We start from the raw sequence: 24,796 nt of genomic DNA on the forward strand, positions 1-24,796 counted from the left end.
TACTACGTTATATGCCCTTATTCATACAAGACAGTATTTATTAATTTGGCTACGAATAGTTTTAATAATTTTAAGCTGTTATTACGTTATTAAACTACGGGAACAATTTTAATCCATTAAAAACAACCACAAAATATTAATTATTGTACATTTGTTTTATACTGTTAATAAAGATTTAACGTTGAATATGTAAAAATTAATTAATTAATTAATTAATCATTTGTTAATAATTAATAAAAGTATTATTGAATTATTAATTAATTAAATTTTATATATTTTTTTAAAATATGAGTGAAGACGATTTAATATGAAATTAAATAAAACAAGTTAAAGGAGTTTAATTTTTTTTCTTCTTCTTTTCTTTTCTTAATTTTACATTTGTTTTATAAAATTGTAATTCTTCTCATTTTACGAGTTCTTCCATTATAAACAACTGAAGCTTTTTGTACAGAAGCAAACATAAAATTATAATAAGTTTTAACGAGAAAAAACGATTAATTTTACTAAAAAAGCGTTAAACTCGGTAGAATTCAGCGATGAAAAATCATTCGTTATCAGATCATAATAGAAATAATCGTAACTTTAGTCCATTTAGAGTGTTTTAAAGAGTATATACAGGAGCTGGTGGTATCTTTCCTCCTGTCAAAATTCATCTGATAAATGTTTATTACCCAGAGATTTAATCGTTCCAACCCTCTCAGCCTGGTCTGGAGTCAATCGATGTATTCGTTCCCCCCTGCAATGGCTGTTTCACTGTCGAGTAAAGATTGCGTGCAGCGAAATCATCTGTTTAGACAACATTGAAAAGGGGGAAATATATTTTTACTTTTTCTCAAACAGATAAGGGCTATCACGTGATTTAAAACTGATAATAATAATAATATAACTGTAAATAATAACATAGGAATCAATGTTAAAATATTCATAAACCCAGAACTGGTTGATGAAAACTTCTATCATTTTTCCCAATAATCGATTGTTTAGAGTTTAATTTAATCCCTTTACCCCTTTAAAAAGTTAACTAAATATAAAGAATCTGTTAAATTAAGCAAGTTTAAGAGCTTAGTTTCTTTCGTTTTCTACGCGATATCGCGTGTACGTCCTGTGTGTTCGCGTGTTTCCAGCTAAACTTTCTAGTAACGTTATTCCATAAGAAACATGTTCAACAAGTGATTTTTTGACCTAATATTACGTTTTTTGCGTTTACCCGTTCGTTTGTCTGTTCGAAAATATCACTTTTTAACTCTCTACAGTTGGATGATTTAATTAAATCTGGTTACACGCATACTTTTTAATTTTGTAGCGGGTGATATATTAAAAAGTACACCTGGTATAAATTAATTAGAAATTTTTAATGATGCGATACGTGGGAAAATTTATTATTATTACGTATAAGCCAATTAATTTGATAGTTTAAATATATTTTGAAAATAATTAAACGAGTTCTTTTTGTTTATTTATGCTTAAAATTGGTCACTTTTATTATCGAAAGGACGATTTTTACAAATAAAAATGCTAGATTTTGCATATTTTGTTTCTTTTTTTACTGTTTATTTCATTGTGGCGTGTCATTATTAACGTGTCTGTTACATAAATGAAACGAATATATTGTAGTAACATACACGAGAAATGCTTGTTATCTACAAATTTCCTCGTATATCCCTAACGTAGAACGAAACTGATTTACTGAAATGCACAGTACAGTACATATATACAACAATGAAAGTAATAAAGTAAATTCAACACGAGAAAAATATGCAAATCAAATATTTTCTAATCTATTTCAATAATAAAAAATCCCACAAGAAAAAAGACAAAGTTTGCCATGAATATTTATAATTTTTTTCCTACTTTTCCATCCAAAAAATTAAGATAAAACGCAAAAAAAACTTGGTGGAAGAATGCCAAATGTTTAATGATTAATAAAAAAACTCGTTGTAACTTTTACGATTTAATTAAAATTCATCCAATTGTATGCAATCATTTAGATATCGTTATCATTATGTACACACTTTTAATTACTCTTCAAACGTGTAAAACTGTGCCCTTTTTTTCATTCGTCACCCACAAAACTTTAAGTAGGAGAGACACTTATCTATTATCATTTACATACATTTACATCAATCGTTGTCTTGTATAGAAGAAAATTGCTATTATTAATTTGCTAATTAACATAAAAGACCTTACCCGAAGTCAATTTAAAGTTTAAATAAAATAAGATTCAAAAAAATAGTAGAAACATCTTCGAATTCGGGGATGACGCACGATAGCTTCAATTGTATATGACAGACGATGCACCGCGGTTATTGGATAACCGACTGAGTCTGCTCTGTGCATTTTAGTCGACAGACGATTGACGCCACGTGGTCTTATGGAACAATCACAAAAACCACGTGTTTGATAACTTGTGATTTCGAGCGATGCCATTTCTCTGTTACAAACACTGGAAAGATATGCTCGATTCCCAATCCGAAATCATTTGTCAATGCTGCGAAGGAGGTGAGCATTTACATATATAGATATATACATACCAATGTCTTGTAATTTCTACAGTTTATAGTTTTATTATTATTTTAGAGTGTTATAATTTATAAAATAATACTAAAAATTTTAAATCGTTTTGTTGCATGAGTTTGTAATCCGTAAGTTTAAACCATATATTTTTACTAAAAAGACATTTTTAAAAATTCCTCCAGCTGTTTAAGCTTAGATTTTAAGAACTTGTTAGTATTTAAATAACTAAAACACCCTTTAAAGTATTACTATTTAGCTAAATAGTTAATAGTTTAAAGGCTTTTTACTAAGTAGCTAAAAGACCCTTAAACTTTAGGATTGCGTTAATAAATAAAGGAAGTTAAATAGCTTATAATATAGTTTTTAAAACGATATTTTAGCTATTTTAGCTTTCGTTTTTTTATTAACACAATAGCTAAAAAGTAGTGTTCTTGTGCATTTTTTAATGTAAAATTCCTTACATTATACTTGTTTCGTTGTCATATATACGTCATACTCTCCTTCCTCTCTTAAAATGTGATAGAAAATTACGCTACTGTGTTAACGCTTCCTAAAGTAAATTTAACTTCCTGTAACTGGATAACTTCGCTGTAATTAATTAAATAACTTAGCCACGAACTAAAATGGATACGTGATAAGTAAAACATCGACTTAAAATACCCAAAATATTAATAATTAATTTGTACAGTTTTAAATATTAAAAGAATTAAAAAATAATTAAAAAGCATCAAAACGGTATAATCAATCGTAAATTATAATTAATTATCTGGTGGCAGAGAAATAAATTAAACGTGTATGAAATATTTCGGTGTGGGTTTATTCCTCTTCTTTTCCGATGAAAAGCGTGTTGAGTAGCTTTTCAATTTTTCTACTTCCAACAGGTGTTTTGAATCAACAGGCAACTGTAGCCACTTCTCATTATCTCAAGCCATTACCAGATCTCGTTATCTGCTGCGAAGATAAATTGAGAATGAAACAAACGGCGATTACAAGAGTGGGAAGAAGACTCAAACAAATAGCAGATAACATGGAAATTACAAGTAATGCGCTAAAAGTAAGTTAAATCCGGATTTAAATTTATCATCTATCAATTTTATTTTTATTTCTAAAGTACGCTTTTATTCGTGTTTTTCCTCGTTGTTGCGCTTAAGTTACTTCGAGTAGTTTTTAACTGTCAATTCAATTTAGTTTTTACAAGATTTTATACTTTTACGTCACAAATATGTTATCGCACGATAATTAATTATTAGTTTTTCTTCCATTGTTACGTCACAAATAAGTTATTATTTGATTTTTTATCAGTTTTGTTTTATGACGTATTATAAAAATTCAAATTTTAAAATATATATTGCACGTCAGGGGATTATAAATTAATCGATCACTTTTGTATTTTATAACGTATTTAATTATTATGTAACGTATACGCGTATTTTTCGCCTTTATCACAATTTGTTACGTCATTTTTCGTAAGAAAAACGTTTGAAATTTGGGCAGAAAACGTAAGATTAATTTGCGTACGTTTAATGTTAGACTCGATGCAAAAAAATTAAATGAATGTCTAAACAGTCGGATTATCTTGTGTACTGTACATTGTCATGTATTAAAGTGAGAAATATCACTCTCTAAGGAATAAAACAAGTTCAAAGGTTACTGTTACGTACGACTATACTTTATAAAAGTAATTTCTTGCAAAGAATCAATTTAAAATGTATGTTTATATCTTTAAAGTTTTATTATATTTAGTTCTAACATCTTCAGATTTTTGCTGATTTTTTAAAATTACTTATACTATTAAAAATGAATAAAATAAATTTTGATCGATTGAATTCGAATTAATTGTGAGAAATTTGTAATTACAGTATTTGTTTCTCGATTAATCATCTCATTCTACAACAATATTAAGTAAAAATTCTTAACATTGATGTATTTTAATGTATAATTTTAACAGTAATTTACAATTATATATGGGTATTTATGAGTATATATATAATTGCACTTAAGTATTGTAATCTACAGATATACGGTTTACAGTTTCGTGCTATGTCTCTAAGTTTACAGTTTTATAATTGTAGTTAAACTGCCACATCTAAGTTTACAATTAAATGTGGTAGTTTTCTAACATTACGTAACAATTTAAATGTGGTAGTTTATAGTTTTATGGTTTACAGTTTAATTGGTCAAAAGTTAGCGTTATGATCATTTATAATTTATCATTTTACACTTGTATATGCTTATTTAAATCTATAAATGAATAAATCTGTAATTGGTATTCTATAACTTACTGTTTAAAATATTATTTTCTTTTAATTTTGGGCTAAATAATATAATTATAAGTGAAATATTTTATTCCACTCAAACATAGTTCTAGATACACGCTACAATATTATGATAAGCTAACCATACAATTATTATAAATAATATAACTCTTTTAATTTGTAGATTGCGTAAATTTTAAAAGGCAAATTTTCGTAAATTAGGCATTAACTGATGCTTTCTCTTGGTTTTAAACTGAAAAATTTACTCCTAAGTTGTCTTTCGTAAGCGAGAAAACAAAATTTTCTTATCTAAGCACTAAAAATAACAATCAATTTAAGTATAAGAATTCTGTAAACAAACCTTAAATTCTATAAAATTATTCAAAGGTACAGTACAGTACATAAAATAACATAAAAAGATATTTATGTAAGTCCATTTACTAACTTATATATTACTTAAATAGAATTACAGAGAAGAGAACGTCACGCGTACAAACTTTTTACTTTTTCGGACAAATTCTGTTTGTTAAATTGTGCATTAAACTAAATTTATAACTTCTAAACAATATCATCGCGTTAGTTTCGACTAGTTTACTCTCTTAATTATGTTTAAAATTTGAGTAGTTCAACTGGATTAAGTGAGTATTTATCTAATTATATAAGCTATCAAATTATACAAATAGTTATCTAGTTATCTTAATGATATTTAAGATATCTTTAAGACAATACTACAGCTTAGTTATAGAAAAAGAAATTTTTAATGTACAAAAAGCCTTGACATTTAAATAATTTCCAATTCGTTAACTCATTAATGAGGAAGGTTTTTATGATATTAAAGCTTTTAATTACATTAAATAGAATTTACATTTATAAATATATGTTTGAAAACTTTGATTTTTCCACACGTTATTTACTCAGTGTTGTTTATTTGACAGATGAATATGATAAGTGGCTGCGAGAAACGATTAATCGATTTAAAATAAAATAAATAAAAACAGTAAACTTTTGATGGAAATTGTAATTAAGGTACATAAATACTGCTTTACTTTGAATGATTTTTTTGTGTGTTAATGTATCTATTTTAGCTTGATAAACACAATCAATTAAAAAGTAATGTTCGTTCAGTCAAGACTTTTATATAAAAGTTATCAAATAAACTGGCTAAACTTTTTAATTTCTACTTTGAATTTCTGATAAATATTGGTTAGTTTAATATAGATATAGGCCCTGATAGGGACGGGTCAGTTACCTTAAGCCCTTAATGTACAGGGATCCCATATTCAGTCCTTCTTTTATATAAAGAAAGGATATCGATTGAACTTTCTTTTGGTAAAGGAAAAAAATCTAATTTTTCGGAGAAATGCCAATAATTTTACCGATAAAATACCGAGTTTTATAAGGATTTCTTAAATATAATTAATTTTATTCCTTTGCTAAATCGCGGGAATCACGATTTTCTTTATAAAAGTTCAATTATCAAAGCATAAATTTCATAAATTTCATTTGGAAACAGAAACAAGTAATTAATTAAGAAAGCGAAGATAATATTTATCTTAAATAAGCCTGTTGGCTGTTTTTAACTGTGTGTCATCCCTCATACGATCCTAACTAGATAACTTTGTATTTTGAATATATAACGTGTACTTTTATCGATGAGAATAATTTTAACTTTGCAATTTATGACAAACAAAAGCGCCGTCCGAAATAAATCATTCAGATCACGTACATTACGACCAACTGTAGCAAAATTACTGTACAAACAAGTGATTGTCTCTCTTACTGTACGTAACGACAATCTGAATACTTATCTCTATAATATTGCAGAGTAATGATAAGTGGACAGTGTATATAAGTCACGTAAATGCTGTGCCATCGATTTTGTTAAAATCGCTGGCCGTTACCACGATTTATGGATTTCTTATTATTGATTATGAATTAAATAGACTCGTTTTAAATCACAATACTTTATTTAGATAAGCACAGAATATTAAAAGGAGAAGTGTTTGGTGGTGGATCGTGTCGCTTTCGGGCCCTAGATGCAACTTTGTTACCAGTCCCTTTACGTAAAAGTGCTTTGTTAGGTTAAAAAACAATAAAATTTAAATAATAACTAGCTTTTTCTCTATTTATAACCATTTACGTAATTTGTCTCGTTAGTATTACCTACCTTTCGTGCTTTTAAATTTGCAAATTGATCGATAATGCTATTATAATTTAATAATAAATTTTTACGGGCATATTATCTTTTTCTATGTATTTTTGAGGCCTTCGGAGACAACGAGGCCCTACGCGCCTATTGGGTAGAAACGTCACGGTTTGGCCCCTCTACTATATCAAACATTCGATAGAACAGAGTGTTTATTGAGACTGTAGCGGAAAAAGTTTTCTTATAATTTCAAAACTTAATGAATTTGCTTTAATTAATAAATCGAAATTTAATTTTGAAATAAAAATTAATTTTCCAAATTTTATGTAAATAATGTGCTGAAAATTACTCGTTTTATATAATTTGGGGATAAAGAACTTAAAGCAATTTACTGTAAATTGTCTTATTTGTAGTAATAATTAACTTTAATTCACGAATTAAATATTGGAAAAAGTTAATTTATTCAATTACTTAACTTTCAATAATAATTTTTAATACAAAAATTATATAATTTCTTTCGGAATTTTAATAAATAAAAGAGATTTAAAATCCTCAAATTGCCATTATTTTAACCAAATTAACCCAGAATAAAGTGGAAATTTTCTCTCTTACTCGAAATCTATTGAAGGAAATATAAAAAGTTACCAACAACCTTTGCATTACTCGACGTGACGTCAATCATTGCGAAGTAATTAGCAGGCAAAAAGTCATTCTTTCATTCCTTAATAGAAAGTTTGTATCGGATGCGATAGGAAAGTGCATTATTTCTTTGTATATTCTGACTAACGTCAATTATTTTCTTGGAAAAATTCGATAGTAATTCCTCTACTTTTCTACTTAAATCGATACGTAATAGAATAACTCGATTCAGTAATTGTATATTGGTAAATATATTAGCTAATGATGTAGACCTATTCTCTTTCTCTCTCCCCTTTACTCTGAATTCAATTTCGTTAAATAACAGTTATTTAAAAGCTAATTTTGAGTATCAAATATTCTGTAATTTATTTAATTTCTTAATATCTCTTAATTGCATTTTTAATATATTTTTATTCCATTCCCCTCCCCTCGTAGCGTGCTATTTTTCTGTATTATTCTCTGTTATCCACGCCCTAATTTGAATTTTATATTTAAAATCGAATCTATTATATGCATACAGGGTGAATCAAAAACGATTTAATCAAATTGTGTTTAGAGATAGACAAACTTATTGTACAGTACCGTACAATACGTTCTATAGTTTATATAACACTAGAATGGGAATGCTCTAATCTCTAAAATATTAATGCTTGATTTTATATTCATAATTCTAGATAAAGTAGAGCCTCTAATTTTACAGGTAACACAATTCCCAGTAGACATACAAAAATCTTACCATAGAAACTAATTAATAGCATTAATGCATAATAAGTTACCCAATTGTGTTTTAAATTATTTATATTTTTATTTAGAAATTGCTTAATGAGTCCTGCTTTGTTTTAGTCCTGGTTAAAAATATATAAATTATGAATTATTGATTTAATATTAAAATTTTTATGCAAAGAGTAGCTAATATTTGTTTTGAATAACTTTCTTTATAAGTTATTTACCATATTATATAGGATTTAAGCACAATTTAGGAGCTAATTAACGTAATTAAAACCTTCTTCGTCTAATTGACAATGCTCGGACATCAAAAGATTGTGCACGAAATCTACAGGTTGTTCAATTAACATACATCTAGACTAATTGTTAGCGATCATATCTCGCATTTTCCAACCTTTCGCAGACATGAAACCCCGGATAAATATAACGAATGACAGTTTTTTCGTACTCTTGTCTATACAACAATCAAAATTAAATATTTAACAATTCGCTAAGGTATTAAAGATTGCGTGCACATTTGCAGATCCAGCTTTGATTCTGTGAATTCTTTAATTTACAAATATATATAGTCTATATAGAGGATTTTTCTGTAACTGATTAAAATTTATTCGGTGCAGGGTTTTTAGATAATTACACCAATTACTCATTTTAGGATTATAATAATATATTACTATTTATTGAGTTCGTATGGATGATGATTCAGCTCTATTCTTAGAACTGATAATTAGTGGTTTTTCGGAAAGTAAATTAAAAAATACACTGGATAAACATAATTAAAAATAGATTTTGTTGTTTTCCCTCACTTTGAAATGTTAATTTTTCTTTTTTATTGATGCATTTTTTAATACTGAACTTCACGCACGTAACGTACTGTATTATAAACACCGTCCCTTAATAATACCTACAAAGTAATTCAGATAATTTTAATATGTTTTAATTTAAAAGTTTTAAATTTCTATTTTTAATTTTAATTTTGTACATTTGCTTTATACGACCCAAAAGCCAGTTAACCATGTTTTGTTTCGTATGCTTCCACACTTGTGATTACGAATCATAAACCGAGTTTTCCTTTTATAGAATTGACAAAATCACCATAAAAAATATGAGTAAATACTTAAATAAAACAGAAATTCATTTTAATAATATTCTTTCCTTGTTGCTCTAACAATTAAAATTGATTTTATACGAAGTTTTTCGGCATTATAACGAATCACCATCGTTAACTTCGATCTAACAATATAGTTATACTATTGTACTGTACAGTACAATACGACTACGGTACAGTACATAGGTAGTCTATGTTGTTATGTATAGCTCGAAACTCGAATAAAATCCATTTAAGTGTGAAATATAATTATTATATTTTTCATATTCTAAGCAAAACTTTCTAAATGTTTTTTATAAATAGAATATGTAAAAAAACTTTTCTTATAAACCTAAATGCAACTTAAATATAAATTATAGAATGCACAGTTGCTAGTTAACGGGGGCGAAAAACTATAATATTTGAGTATAATTCACGTACAGTACAAGAAGTATGTAACTTACAAAGCAATGTATTGTACAGTACTTAATATAGAGGTGTAGTAAGAGCCCTATACCTGTATATATTTATAACTGTGTTATAAATGTCTTATTATCATGCCTTATGTTAAATGTCATAGTTTGTTGCTCCCCTTTGTATCTAATTTCGATAGGGTGAACTATCCGATGTCTAATGAGATAACGATTGCGTACAAACGCGCTTCAACTTCCTTTCAAAGGCATTAAACAAAGCAATTCGTACAAAACATGGAATCAAAACATAATGTCGAACGTATATTGAAAGAGGATCAGCAGCGGTAGGCAACAAAATAACCATTTATCCCCCCTTACGAGATGACGTAACCGCCGGATTTATAACGGAGGTGCGGGTCACGTGACTAACCGGAGGGTATATTATAGCGCACGTGACCGAGAGGAAATTAAACGTCAAAAACCCTTCGCTACGTAACCATAACGTAATACGCGGTAGAGGCATACATTTAGATATTATTACATTAATTTTTATCGAATTACATTAGGCTATATTAATTATTCAAAGTGGAACTAATTCCGATTGTTTGATCACTTTGAATTCGAAAACTCCCGAGACATATAAATCTAACCGGAGTGCATAAATATATGCTGCAATTGATTTACTTTCTCTTTCTATCCAGAGATTAATTATGTCACACCTCCGGGCGTGGAATTTGATGCTCCTCGTGGGAGAGAATGACCTCCCTGCTGCATAAAAAATGCCCTAGACTGATATATATCTCGTTCGATTGTATAAGCGATAGCCAACTTCGATTTGCTGCTCGCCAGACTTCCTTTTGTTAGTTGTGTGCACGATGCACGAGAGGATAACAAGTAGTTAGATGTGCAGCGATAAAGGACAGCAACTCGACACACTCCTACCGAATAGGCTCGAAGGATTAACTAATGGGCATTATCTACGAATTATACCGTTAAAAGAGATTAGTAGGAGAGGTGAATATGTCAATCACATAATTAAACACGCCAGAGATAAACTTAATTTAAACTAAATATAAGAAAATTATCAGATTTATATATTACTTTACGTAGGTTTTATTAGATACGTACAGTACATTACAATGAAACAATTTTATTTAAACAAAATATTTTCGTGTTACAACAATCGGATTGGCGTGTGCAAAAGAGAAATTGTCTATAATAACGATAAATTCAAATATACCTATACAAATGTGTTACAACAAGAATATTCGCTTACAATTATACAAGAAATGTATGTGCATATTACAAAAATCGGTTACACTTAAATATTACATTAATACATTGCAATAATTGATTTCAAATAGTTACATTTCCGTATTACAGGACGTATTTGCGCGTAGACCTAACAATTAGTTTCAAGTAAATACAAGAAATATTTGTACGTTAGAATAACGTAGATTCGTTTACACGTGAAACGTTAATAATTTTACGCGTAATTATGAGTAAACGACACAGTATGACGTGTAAATGTCATCGGCAATATTCACGCAGTACAATACCTTAACTCGGTTATAAAACCGTACGAATTTTGTGTAATTCGTTAACTTTAGCATAAAATTTCTAAAATAATTTAACATGCCAGAAAAATTTCTCGCGTCTATTAAACATATTGTATAAAAATAATTAAGTTGAAAATGTGACATAAGACTTAAGTATTGTGGAAAGATTAAATTTGCCAAGAGCAATATACTTGTTGATCTGGGTATAAAAGAGAATTACAAATTGTCTGTCAGATAATTCGCTGGCTAGTCACATTAACACAGATACTCTTTTGTTATTCGAGTAAAATTGATGCGGCACACTCCCAGTGGGACATCACCACCGTTAATCATATCCTCGAAAATTAACAATGGACGAGTATCTTCTTCGGATTGACTACTCTTCTATTCTAAAAAGTTTTCAATTTTCCGGCAAAACGAGAAGGGAACATAAGGTTCTTTTCCGTGTCGGGTGTTACGGACCACTGACCATGCGTGTAGCCCTCGGGGGGACGACCAAATCACTAGCCAATCTCGTATAATAGACTGTAATGTAACAATGGATGTCGACCACTGACGGCTAATCGCGTTACTTCTGTAATTACTATATAACCAGCGTGTCATCTCCCTCCAGCTTTTTTTGTTACTTCTCTGGAGGATGCAGGATGCGAACTTTATGCACTTCGCACTCGGAAGTCGCTTGTTACCAATAGGAATAATGTTTTTATGGGAAAGCTTAGTTTCCAAGGGTGTTTCGCTAAGTTTTTTTATGTTTCCCGAGCTTATAGGTTACTCGACTACATTGTAAATTATAACGAATTTCTAATTTGTCTGTCCGAACGTTCTACACCGCAGTCGGAAGACAGTCCAGAGCAATTGCAAAACTAATTGCAGCAGTCCCGTACTTCGATAATCATTTGTAGGTATACGATAAACGTTTTAGCCTTTAGATGCAGATATAATTAACACCATTTCAAATACGCGTAATTTAAGATTAAAAAATAACAATTAAATGTCCTAATAATAAATTAAAACACGAAAGCAATAAATAAAATACGTAAACACTACGTAATAAAACGAAAATTGCAGATTTTGTTCGCACACCGTCGACTTCCGCATCTTAACAGAGATGCGTGATTTAATTATAACAGTTGTAAAATTGAGCATATTACAGATAATGTCAGATTTTATTCTTGTTTAGAATCTTACTTTAAATTGTTTACTTCACATTTTGTTTACTCCCGAAGACATTACTCGAATAACATCAAGTAATGTCTTCGGATAAAAAGCATGTGGGGCATATTATACTTTGAGAATTTCGAAAATGATGTAATGCCTACAAACAGTAAAAAAAAATGCAATGCGTTTGGGGAAAATGCTCCTAAATTCCGAACTGCCTAAATGCGGTTTTAAAAGTTTCGTTGGAGACATTTTCAACTAAAGGATATAAAATGTACGGGCTCCCAAAAGCTGTCGACAAAAAAAATCGACAAATAACACACAATACAGTAATATATACACGAAAGACGCCTAAAATAAAGCGAAAAAAGCACGGAAAACATACAAGCATAACGTGAGAGCGAAACAACTTGGACACGTAACAGATTGCGTTTATGCTACTAGCGCATTTTTCAATGCACGCGCAGTTCGAACTTCGAAGCATCGTTCGAACTCAAAGGAAAACTTTTCTCGAATTTTTCGTTCAAACTCTGAAGTTAGACTCGTTCCAAGTACGAGGTACTGTACAGCCACGCTGGCCGCATTGCAGATCAACGTATGTAAATTAATAGGCTTAATTTTTCTTATAAAATATTTTTATTCAAATTACACGCTTATTCCTCGTTTTACAAGTTGTGGCTACTGCAAGATGGTGCAGTTATAAACAAAATCCAGCCAGAGTAAATGGAGCAAAGATAATTAAAACAATAATATTCTCCGAATTTTTACCTTTCGATCACGACTAGATAATTAACCGATAGCATTACACGGGGAGGAACATTTTCTGACGAGTCGATTAATTGTGTTCGGTTGGTTGAGATAATACATGCTTTTACGTCAATTTAGCGTCGCGTCTTCGAGCTTATAATGAGAAATTCTAAAGGATGACGTCAAATTTACGTCAAAACGGCGCTTTATCTCGACCGTTCGAACAGACACGGTGTGTCTAGATGAAATTATTAATGTTGTAGTTAAACCGTGGAAAAGAATAGAAACGAGTACAAAAATTAGTGGCAACGAGGGAAGAAATACATAGGCTATTGTACGTAAAGGCATCATCATTACACTCCATAAACCTTTGTAGTGGAGTCATCAATCCAGAACGGTGTAGTGGCGTGTAATGCTTGTCAAACGTCCACTAATCTTCATTTTACCATTGCCGTGTTTATTCGCGTGAAAGTTACTTTTCATTGCAGCGAAGGGGAATAAATATTTATCAGTTCAGAGAAGTTGAGGAGTGCCAACTGGCCATGTATCAATCGGCAAGATAAATCCGATTACGAGAAGCGAGCGTCATTCGTCACTCCAGCTAACCTAATACACGGATGGACTCCTCCCAATCAATGAAGCACCCCACACGCCATAAACATTTCCCCGAAAGACATTAGTCCTCTTCTCTCGAGGTGTCGATATTCCTTCTCTCCCCTGTGTTGTGTACACATACACACACACACACACACACACACACACACCGAACAACACCTTCTACGAATTTATACAAGTTTTGACTCCGCCACTCCCGGGGGTGCCGTTTGTGATTAGAACTACACACGTAGAACCTGACGGAAGAAAAAAACCGGGGTTATTAAATTGTAATTATCCGGTGTGGAAATTAAAGCTTTGATTCTTCTCTGTGTACTGTACATTTAGAAAATTGAGCTGGGTTGTTCGCGATACCTTGATAACCGAAACGGCTAAAGAGGGGCTATCCATTATCGCTTCTGGTAAGCAGACGGCAGACAAATGCTGCACTATGACAGGCAATCTGTACAGACAACCAAAAACTTGACAGTTTTGCAGATAACCGAGTGTCGTCGTCAATTGCCGGGATTCTGACTAGGGTCGGGCGTGAGATAAATTGTATAAATCCCCCGCTGGATATCTTTCCCTCTTCGCTATCTTTAGTGATGCTCTCATCCGTCTCTGTCAGGCGTCATCCCTAATGTATCCTTGGAACAGATGAAACTACACTTCACTCTGCCAATCTGCGGAAGCCGGGGACTTAGATAGGATACTCTGTGGGTTGTCGTGATATGGAAGTGGATTTGTCATTTGATTCTTCCTTAACTAATTATTTGTTATGGAGTGTTGTCGTTGGAGTATATCTTTAATTAAATGCATTGTTTCGGATCATTAATTTATATTATAATTGTCTTTTCGGTTTTTACTGACAGATAATTGAATTCTTTCCGCGTTTTCCCCTTTGCTGACTCATTAAGTTTAAACAATATTTAAAAAACAACACTAACAAACAAGATAGTAATCGCAGTACGTGAGTAGGTCCAACGACGGTATAAAATATTAATTAACATTGTTAAATTATGCATAAGTTAATTATTTTGCTATTCTCTTGTTATGAATGCCAAAATTTTATTTGCTATTCAATGCGGACAGATTTTTCCTTATTGTAGATCGTCGAGGACGGACAAACACACTCTTTTGTGTATTAAAGAAACTAAACTTTACGCGATAAACAGTGAAATGGGTGTCACCATGTATTTCCGTTAGCAAAATTACCTTTTGACAAATATTACTAAAGTAGCGCATTCGATGGTGTGTAGCTCTACACGGGGATTTAAACGTCACAAATGCTCTTCGCGTGACAGAATGAGATAAATATCGCTGCGAGATTGGTTGTTTTCGAAATAATATTGCTTTAATTGTAATAATTTGATATATTTGGTCCGGAGTAATGTGTTTATAGCATGAAAATTGTCCGGTAAAGGTTATTAGAATGTCTCGTCTATCTATATGCCACTATATCAAGTAGAAATCTTTGTTTTTTAATTATAGAAGTTTATTGATTGTTAGGAATTTCTACAAGGCTCGACAGTGATGACTTTCCTCCTATCAAAAATTCATGTAGAGTGGCGATTAATACGCGATCGTGCAACTTTTGCCATGTTTTATCTACAGATTATCAGATTTCTCGTTTATAGTATATTATATTATTATTGTTTCTGATGCGCTATAGATTTTCTCGATAATTTTTCTGAAACTTTGCAAATTATAGTGTAAAACTGTATTTCCGTATGATGGTAAAATCCGGAAATTATCGCATTTCCTTGACTTTTTCATAAATTTGTTAATGGTTATTTAATTACTTTGAATTTTCTCAGGTTTTAAGTTCAACATAAATTGTATGGAATGAAATTCCAGTTCAGTAAGTCGAAAATTTATTTCGATGTATTAAAATTAATTTATAACTAATTTAATTGAATTGTAGTAAATATTTTATAACAACGTGTTAAAACAGCGATTAAATTGGATAATTTTGCCTGGAAAAATGATAATTTCTTAGAAAGGGCCCGCATCGTGTTCAAAAACTGCGTATTCTCGCAGATCGTCGCACTTCCGACACCCCGAAATGTGTTTTAAACACAAATTATTCGTGGATTATGGCAATTAAACGCTAATCGCCACCCGCTTTAATTATTCGAAAATCAAAATTTATGATTTTAGATTTTAATTAAACTCTAAAGACAATTTATTATCCTCCCGTCATCATCATTTGAACATTACAATCATTGAAAACATTTTAATTTAAATCTTCTCGTTCAAAGGGACACATTCAATTAATCGTAAAGTAATTAAGTTAATAACTCTAAAAGTCGAAAAAAATTCAGAGAAAAATAAAATAATTTTTGTAGGAAATAGAAATTGTTAAGAAGTTTTGCAGTTATTTTACCGTGTATAAAATGAAAAAATGTTCAATCTAAGCTTATAAAAGTGGCGTATAGAACTGCCAAAGTTAAATTAAAGCTAATCGTAGTGGAAATGTGGTTAAGTGGTACGTTAAACCATCCTGCGGCTTCATTTAAATAAAGGTTTTAACGACGAGACACGGGTAAAATAATGAACGGAGAGGAAAAACACTAATGGAGTGGCGATTTAAAGTATTTAAGACGGAGTAAAGAGTGAAATTGGAGAAGGAATTACAACTCGACTAATTAAGTAATACAAATTGAATGCCAGCAGGCGGAATACAATCTCGATAACGTATCTAAGCGCCAAACTATCTTGTAAAAGCCAACTCGTCGTATCCGAAGTGGGAATTCCATTCAATGACCCATAGCATCATTATAGGCAGTGCTTAAGCTGCGACGAAACGATTTCGTCCCTTAAGGATCAACGGTTCCTGCTGCGCGCGATATATCTTGCACCGAATTACAGATGCGAGGAGGGAGCGAAGCGACGTGGTCCACATTACGCACCGACTGCGGGAGTTTCTCTCAGATTTACGACACTCGTATCGACTAACGTTCATCTCGACTAACTGTCTCATCACGATTCCAAACTGCTACCCATTTTAGACCAGAAGGGGAGAAGACGTGATTAACTGTGGCTACAGTTTTAGTAATTTGTATTGTATGCAGATTGGAAATTATACAATAGTCGACAGTTTTGAAACCCGGTCGCTTAATCGGTAATAACGAGACGTAACCTTATAACGCTATATAAGAGAGATGTCGTTTAGTTTAACCTAATGTCTGCCAGAGTATTTTTTACCTCACGCTTTCTACGGTCTAATTAATAAATAAGTATACAAATAATACAACTAAAAAAGGGCCGACCGACCTCCTACGTATTGCGATTTATACTTTAATTATTACTTGTTCGTAAGTTCGATCAACCAGGAGGTATTTATAGCTTCCTTGTAAAGCCCGTAACGTAGTTTAATAACTACATAATTTAGGATTATAGAAGTATAGAGAGGAAGATAATCAGAAAATCTATCTCTTGGGTTGTATGCGGCTGTATATTTATTCACCCTGCGAGAGAAAAAAGAGTATGAGGAACTTTTACGATAAAAGTTAATTCGGCAAGTAATAGCAAAGTTTTGGAACAATTACATTAATTCCAGTGGAAAGATGATTTTCTACATAAAGCCAACGAGATAGGCATAAACAAGACAATCAATTAAGTTTTTTTGTCGGAGTCGAAGGCTGGACGTTGCCCGTATCAGTGTAGACTCGACAGACAGATAGGGGGATGATGTATGGTGATTAGTGGCACACGCTAACGGCTTTTCCCTCATTACAAACAAGCTCGTATTGCTGTAAAATTTAAAGATGGCTCTTTGCGATTTTTGAGGCCGTCCACCCTACTAAAGGCATGCGCGTATCTACTTAATTGCTTTTATTCTTATCTGCTTACATTCTTCTACCGAAATTTTTGGTGTAAACCCGGTCGGAAGTTGATAAATGTCTTCATTAGTATTCATTAAATTGACCATTTGTCGATATTTCTGTATACTTTTTCTTTTAAGTTTCAAATACTTTTAACTGTTCTAATGTGAAGATACGATGGTTGGTCTCTAATTAAGTTTAATTCTTAAAATCTCCTCGTAAAATACACCCGCGATGGACCTTTTATGTACAGTACATAGTTTGTTTAAAAACTCAATTTCAAGTTTTTGGGTGTTTTAAAGATTTTTTTTTTAATTTTAAGCGTAGTTAAAATGTTTTTATGTCAATTTTCATTAAGCAATTTCAAAAATGACGACAATTTATGAAAATATCAACTAAAAATGAAGTTTTCCAGTGTTTAAAGAATTGAATTTCGGCCGAAATGAAATATTTTACAATTAACTTTTTCTATATTTCTGCCAAACTTTTATAATTTTCTAACAAAGTTATACCGAACCACGCGAGTTTTCTGAGTCTTGTAGACAAATAAACCCCGGTTGCTGATGATGCGGCAATTATCTTAAGTGTAATAGCTCGATGCAGCCTCAAACAAAGTTTTCTTCAAGTTTACATAAAAATCATCCATCATCTTATGTACCATTTCTACCCCCGAAAAAGCCTTTCCCATTGCTCCATTTCTGTCTGTAAGCATTAACAAAACACGTCAGCGGATGTACTCACGAATATTGTGTCAACAGTACAGATCCAATGGAGAGTAGACATGGCCAAACTGTCATTGTCACGTCATTTTGTCCAACATTAGTTATTGTTTGGTCGTAGTACGTAGGCTGTCCCCCGTAGGTGAATAATGTTTAAACACCATAAAAGCATTTCGTCGTCCTTCGAGGTAGTCGAATTCGCAAAAAAAGAATAAATGAAAAATATGGTTAAAAAAGTCACGGGGTGATGGATAAGTTTTTTCGATATTTAAACAATGACTTAAGTGAGAAAAAAACAGGAAAGTGGTGCGAAGAGGAAGCACGCAATAGAAATATCCATTATGGAAATAATAAATTTCTCGTGGAAAAGCATGATTTTGTGAATAAAATGTACTAAAAAGTTACAAGTCGCAATAAAAATTTGTTTAAAATACGTTTTATTCCCCCTTTTTAAGTATTTGCCGTTAAAGAATGGGTCTAACTTATTAAATAATTACCGAAATTTTTAGCAGTGTGTCCGACTAATTACTTTATTATCCGAGGGAAATCGGTCAATTATAGGATATCACGTTAACGGTTTTAGTAATGGCTTACTACGTATAGGATCTGCAATTTTCTACTTAATCTGTCCCCGATCTAATTCTGTATCCACATCGGGATCAAAACTCATCCCGGATAAATCCCCAGAGCATCTAGAGGAAGCAGACGTCACTTCTAGCCACTACTTTTTTCTTTTTTTTCTTTTTTGAAAAGGGACTTCCCCTAGCAATTGTCACAAACTCTTAACGTAATTGAAGCTGTCCTCTGTTCCCCCTATCTACGCCACTTAATAGGTTCCCGCTATAGCCTCTACATCTAATGACAGGAGATCGATTCCCGTCAGAGATCTCAAGCTTAATGGAATAACTATTATGAAAATGCCAAGTTTTGAAGAGAACTGATATTATTATAGGCACAATGCAAAAGATGTGTGTTATCTCATTGTATTTTCTAGCATTAGAGAAACAGTTAATGCTACCGAAGTAATAATAAAAAATCGATTACGTCACCAATAAATGTATCTTTTTATACCGATTCGTGTCCGGAAATGCGGTTCGCTGGGTGAAGTTTACTTCGAGAGCTTTTTGTTCAAAAAGTGAAGGGAAAATATGTTTAAAAATACGAATTTTACGTTTGTTATTTCGCCAACCCCTGTAAAAGATTTAAATTTAATTTCGTTTAAAATGTTTTCAATTAAATTAAAAGTGATTTTTAATGAGTTTTTTGACTGAATCGTACGTACTTTTTTGAATAAATCATGTGTCAAATTCGCATCATTGCAAACAAAGAGTTTAAAATTCATTTCGAAATAAGTACATGTACAGGTACTGTACGTCGGTACTCGAACAATTCGGTTTTGGACACAAAATTGGGGAAAAATTCGACGAAACCATCATCACCCGATAGAAGAAATTTTCTATATACTTTGTGTTAAACTTCACAACTTATAATTAAATCACGCCTATTTCTAACAGTAACGACGGCTGTTAAAAATATTCGAAAATTCTTCGTTGGACCCAAATTAATTTAATAGGCGTTTTTGCCTCTTACAAGTTAGTATTGTCTATGGATATTTTTTAGGATTTTTGTCACGATTTGCGCCTGCTAGGCTTGTAAGCTTCTTGTTAAATCTATGTTGAATCTTAGTTAAAATGCTTTTATGGGTGCGTGTTGAGGGTATGGAGCGGATTAATCTAATTTAAGTTATACCTTAAGGGAAAAATTCGTTGGCACTCCGACGGTTTTCCGGAGTACCCAGGTACCGCCGTCATTTCAAAATTTATTAAATAAATTTTATGATTTAATTTTTAAGTTATGAAATGACGATGGTACCTGGGTACTCCGACTTAGGCCTGACGTTATGAAAGCCTTATGTTGTACTGTACCTTCGTAACGTCAGACCTAAGCTATAGTTTATTTACTTAGGTGTAAATTTGACTCTAGTATCGGAAAAATTAGGACCGCGATGGCAACGATTTATGGGAGAAATTTCTTATTTTATATTGAAAAACTATCATTTTTAATATAAACAACGTAGAGTATCTTTAAACCCGTTTTACTTCACACGTAAAGTGCTATCTTATCGAGAAAATTAACTTTAACGAAGATACTTATCTTTCCTATTGGACAAATAACGAAGGTAATTTATTAGAAAACGAGGGTTTTAATCGTATTCCTGAAATCTAATGCTTGTATTCTACGATTTCCAAGAATAAAGTGATTTTCGACAATAAAGAGAGATGATTATCGAATTGTGGTCGTTCGGTATGGGAATCTTCTGTCGTGAGCCTAATAATACTATATAATTATCTGCTATTGTAATGCTACTGTTTAGATTACAATTTTATATTAAATTTATTACTTTTTCGATTAGTCGGGACGTTACCGAAGTGCATAATTGTTCCCCCGTAAATAAGAGCATTTTCAACATCAAAGCAGAAAGATCTACTGTTTAAAATGCCCGTTTCTAACGACATAAATTTACGATAATTTCTCTCGCTTGTAAGAGCATAAATTCGAATAAAATATCTCAATTTTAATAGCATAGATTTGAAAAATTGCCTGACAATTTTTTTTGTCATAAACTTTACTTTGCACAACATTAATCGGCATAATTTTTAACACTATTATGTGTTTAAATTCTGTTCATTTTTAATAATTTTGCCATAAACTTTATCAAAAATTACAGAAATACGAATCTTTGCCACGTTTGGCTTGTATTTATATTATTTTATGCCCGAAAGTTTATGTATTTTTCTCTACATACTGAATATTAATAAAGAATTTTATGGAAAAATGGCGTCGGTTTTTTGATTAAATTCTTTAAATATTTTATATTCTTTATATAAAAGTAATGGCGAAGTAGCGTATTAAATGAATAAGCTATTTGTATAGAACCCAAAGTTACTGCCGCGTTAACAAATGGACATTCGAGGCGATTCATCAGGATATACGTCAAAACTACTCATTTTATAAGCTGCAAAATGAGACAAAACGTATACGAAACCATCAGAAATTCTCGGTATAGGATTAGTCTGTTTGCAAAATTTATTAAAGAATAAATAAGGAGTCGTAATTTAATGTTAGTATCCGTTGTAAGAATATAACCACTCGAATATAAATTGGTTAATAGTAAACATCGATTTAAGTATCGATATTTTCCTAGTAAAAAGGGGGTAAGAATATCGCACGCGACTTTTTAATCCTTCAACTTCAATGTTACTGATACAAAGACTTGATTTATTACTATATTTGTAGATATGGATTATATTAATCGTGTATAAACTAGAGTATGATGCGTTTTAATATTTAATGATTTATTAAAATACTGACGAAAGTGGATGAGTTTATTTAAAAAAGTCGATAGCTGCGATAAATTACGTTTAAAAAATTTATAAGTGGATAAATTTAAAGGAAAATGTAACAGAAGTGAGATTGTTTTCGCGTTATAAGTGAATAAATACCTTAGTTGGGGATTGAACCCGCATCATCGAGTCTTTGAAATTGGATTAAGTTCTTCGATTGAAGGCTGAATTTAAATCATTGAAGAAGGTTCCTTCCCCATATTCATATTAGCTGAGGGTCGAACCGATATTATTCATACTGAGTTCGGTTCTATCTACCTATCACTCATATATGTGTGTTTTATGAGAAGGAATGGTGTGATAGAAGGAAGAGAAAGTACGCTTTACCTCCATCCTTTCATTTATACTTGAGAATTCCGTAAATTAAACAGTAAAAGTAATGTTTAAAAATCAAAAATAGGAAGAAAATATCGTCTAATAGATTTAAACGGGTTCATAAAGAAGAATATTAGAACATTACCCGAGAAGTTATGCTTAATTAAGAAAGTTATATTATACATTTGTAAATGGGAATAGAAGTTGTACAATAAAAGCACACGTAGAAGAAAAATTAGATCAAACTCCACGACTGAATTATGACTCCACGACGGGGTTCTTATCTAGAGTTCTCGAGTTTCTCCTTTCTCTAACTAAATGAGTTTGTTTTGTCCGTATTTAGGCTAATTCGTGCCCAATCTAAAAAAAAAATACGAAAACATTTTAAAAATTGTATCAATATTGCCTTTGAATCATCAATAGATTCTTCCATTATTAACTAATTTATTATAACAATATTTATTCGATATTTATTAACAGCACATCTGATATATATAAATAAGCTCTAATCTCTCTCGAATGTCTGTCATTATTGTTTATATGGACTAAAATTACGATGAGTCATTCGACAAAAACCACTAATGTTACTAAATAATCGGTCTGTGTTCAAATTGATACTACTGTTCTCAGACGTCGGTTTTTCGGGCCTTAGACAGAGGTCGCAATTTCAAATTTATACCACGGGCGTTCAAAAATTTCCCGGAAAATAAGAACAAAAAAACAAAAAACGAGAGTTATTTCAAACTGATATAACACCACGCATAAGTATCGTGTGGTCGTAAATATTTTGGGGCCCCACTAATAACTTTTTCCGGAGGCCTGGCAAAACCTGCGGCCGGACCCGATTATACATTTAACAAAGCATCGAAGATAACTTTTATGACGATTCATGCCACGTCTTTAACCGACGATACTAAAATAACGTGACTAAATTGGGCGTTTATCATCAACTAAAATGTCGAGAAATAGATTACGTTACATTTAAGTTATATAAGCCCTTAATTTAGTCTACGTGGGTATATACTTATGAAGTTAACCGTTACAACCCACTTCTAAATAGTAAGGTCATTCGGCAGTAAGAGATGCTTGGACAAGACCGAATTAACACTGGTTATGGCACCTAATCTATAACACGTAAGAAGCTCTACCCTCTCCAAGGGATAGGTAAATTTATGTGAGGCCCTAAAGTTTACGCGTTTAGCGTGAGGCTTTAAGATGTAGGTTTGTAACTTATATATAAATCCGACACTACGTAATTCGACAAAAAAGATGAGGATTTGTTTCTCATATTACACAAGAAACGCATCGAATAAATAATTTTTTAGCCCTTCGCTGTAATAGGGCCTACTCTAGAGGAAACTAATCATCTCGCAGACATGTTTTTCTGTACATTTAAAGCGTGCCGAATATCGATCCATAACACAAAATATTTCTATCTACATCTTCCGAACGTTACATACTCTTTATAATTTTTTTATCAGTCACGTTAACATAAATTATGCACGTATGTAAGCAACCGTAGTCATATATAAGTGCTCGGTTAATACACGTGTAGGCTTTCTCACGAACTACAACCCAACTTCTGCCCCCTAACTCTCTCGTAACGCCCCTACAGTGGAACGTTGCAATTACATCTATTCGTGGAAAGCCACCTTCCTGTACCGATTTCCACCGAATCTCATTCTCTATTATACGTATGCAGTTGGGGGCTTTTACTGAGAAAGCCTGCCTATCACGTGACTGAAAGTTTGGCTTTTTCTGTCGCAGAAGTACCTGTTACTATATTCTGTTTACATTCGTTGGCTGCGGGAGAATAATTCGCTTCCACTCTTATCTCTGTTTTTATACTCGATTGGGATCAAACTTTTCTTTTATGCGCGATATCCCCTTCCCACGACCTACCAAAATATAAGTTAAAAGCCTATTTTTGTCAGGCTCCGTCTATAGAAAGTTTGTCTATTTTTATGTGAAATTCTCATAATATTTTAGGAAACTTTAGGAATTTTTAATGAAAAATCTTTATTATTTTGATCTTAAGTCAACTAATTTCTATCATTTTACTTCAAATTTTTATTATACTTAATAAAATTTAACGCATTATATAAGATATATTTGCCGAATTAATTAATTAGCTCGTTAGCTTAAATTTATTTCTTTAATTTTCTTAATAAAAAACTTTTTTCTATAACTAAAATCAAGAGATTCTTAAAATTAGTGTTATAAAATTATAAAGTAAAATTAATTAATTTCGTTTTATTATAAATAATTATATGTATTTTTATTAGTAAATTTTAAAACAAATTTTATACTTTTTAAACAGTTTTCCGCCGGAAGAAATCACGAAATGCTTCATTTTAAAATATTTGGTATGAAATTCTCCATCACGTGGACTGGTTACGTCTTCATGACTACTTGAAGGGTCTGAAGCGAAATGTCCAACAATAATTCATTCCTATCAATATTCAAAAGGAGAGGAGTTAAAATACTTTTAAAAAATAAGAATATATTGAATCAAAGTTGAAGAAAAAATCCGTTAAACAGGGTATATTGTAATGTCTGCAATTTAAGCATCGAATGAATGAAGAATTTTAAAAAAGGGGAAAAAGTGTTTGTGTAGGCCTGTAGTTTATACACAAAAATAAATAAATAATATTAATAATTTTAAAAATTCCGGAAAAATCAATTGAAGGCCTGAG

The 24,796-nt window shown here is 31.4% G+C and overlaps 1 protein-coding gene across 1 annotated transcript; it reads left to right on the plus strand.

The window, feature by feature from the left end:
* Positions 1 to 2,420: 2,420 nt before the first annotated feature.
* LOC111637080 lies at positions 2,421 to 24,516 on the plus strand. The gene is made up of 3 exons (XM_023382488.1): positions 2,421 to 2,499; positions 3,396 to 3,568; positions 24,421 to 24,516. The coding sequence occupies exons 1-3, from the start codon at positions 2,421 to 2,423 to the stop codon at positions 24,514 to 24,516; spliced, it is 348 nt and encodes a 115-aa protein (XP_023238256.1).
* The last annotated feature ends 280 nt before the right edge of the window (positions 24,517 to 24,796 follow it).

Source organism: Centruroides sculpturatus, unplaced genomic scaffold (assembly GCF_000671375.1).
Source record: "Centruroides sculpturatus isolate CEXI.00-Female unplaced genomic scaffold, Cexi_2.0 scaffold776, whole genome shotgun sequence".
Lineage (NCBI taxonomy): Eukaryota > Metazoa > Arthropoda > Arachnida > Scorpiones > Buthidae > Centruroides > Centruroides sculpturatus.

Bases quoted from the DNA above. Each gene is read 5' to 3' on its own strand.
- LOC111637080 (XM_023382488.1), top strand. From the start codon at position 2,421: ATGCCATTTCTCTGTTACAAACACTGGAAAGATATGCTCGATTCCCAA. The intron at 2,500-3,395 runs GTGAGCATTTAC...TACTTCCAACAG, and splicing joins TTGTCAATGCTGCGAAGGAG to GTGTTTTGAATCAACAGGCA. The intron at 3,569-24,420 runs GTAAGTTAAATC...CTTTTTAAACAG, and splicing joins TTACAAGTAATGCGCTAAAA to TTTTCCGCCGGAAGAAATCA.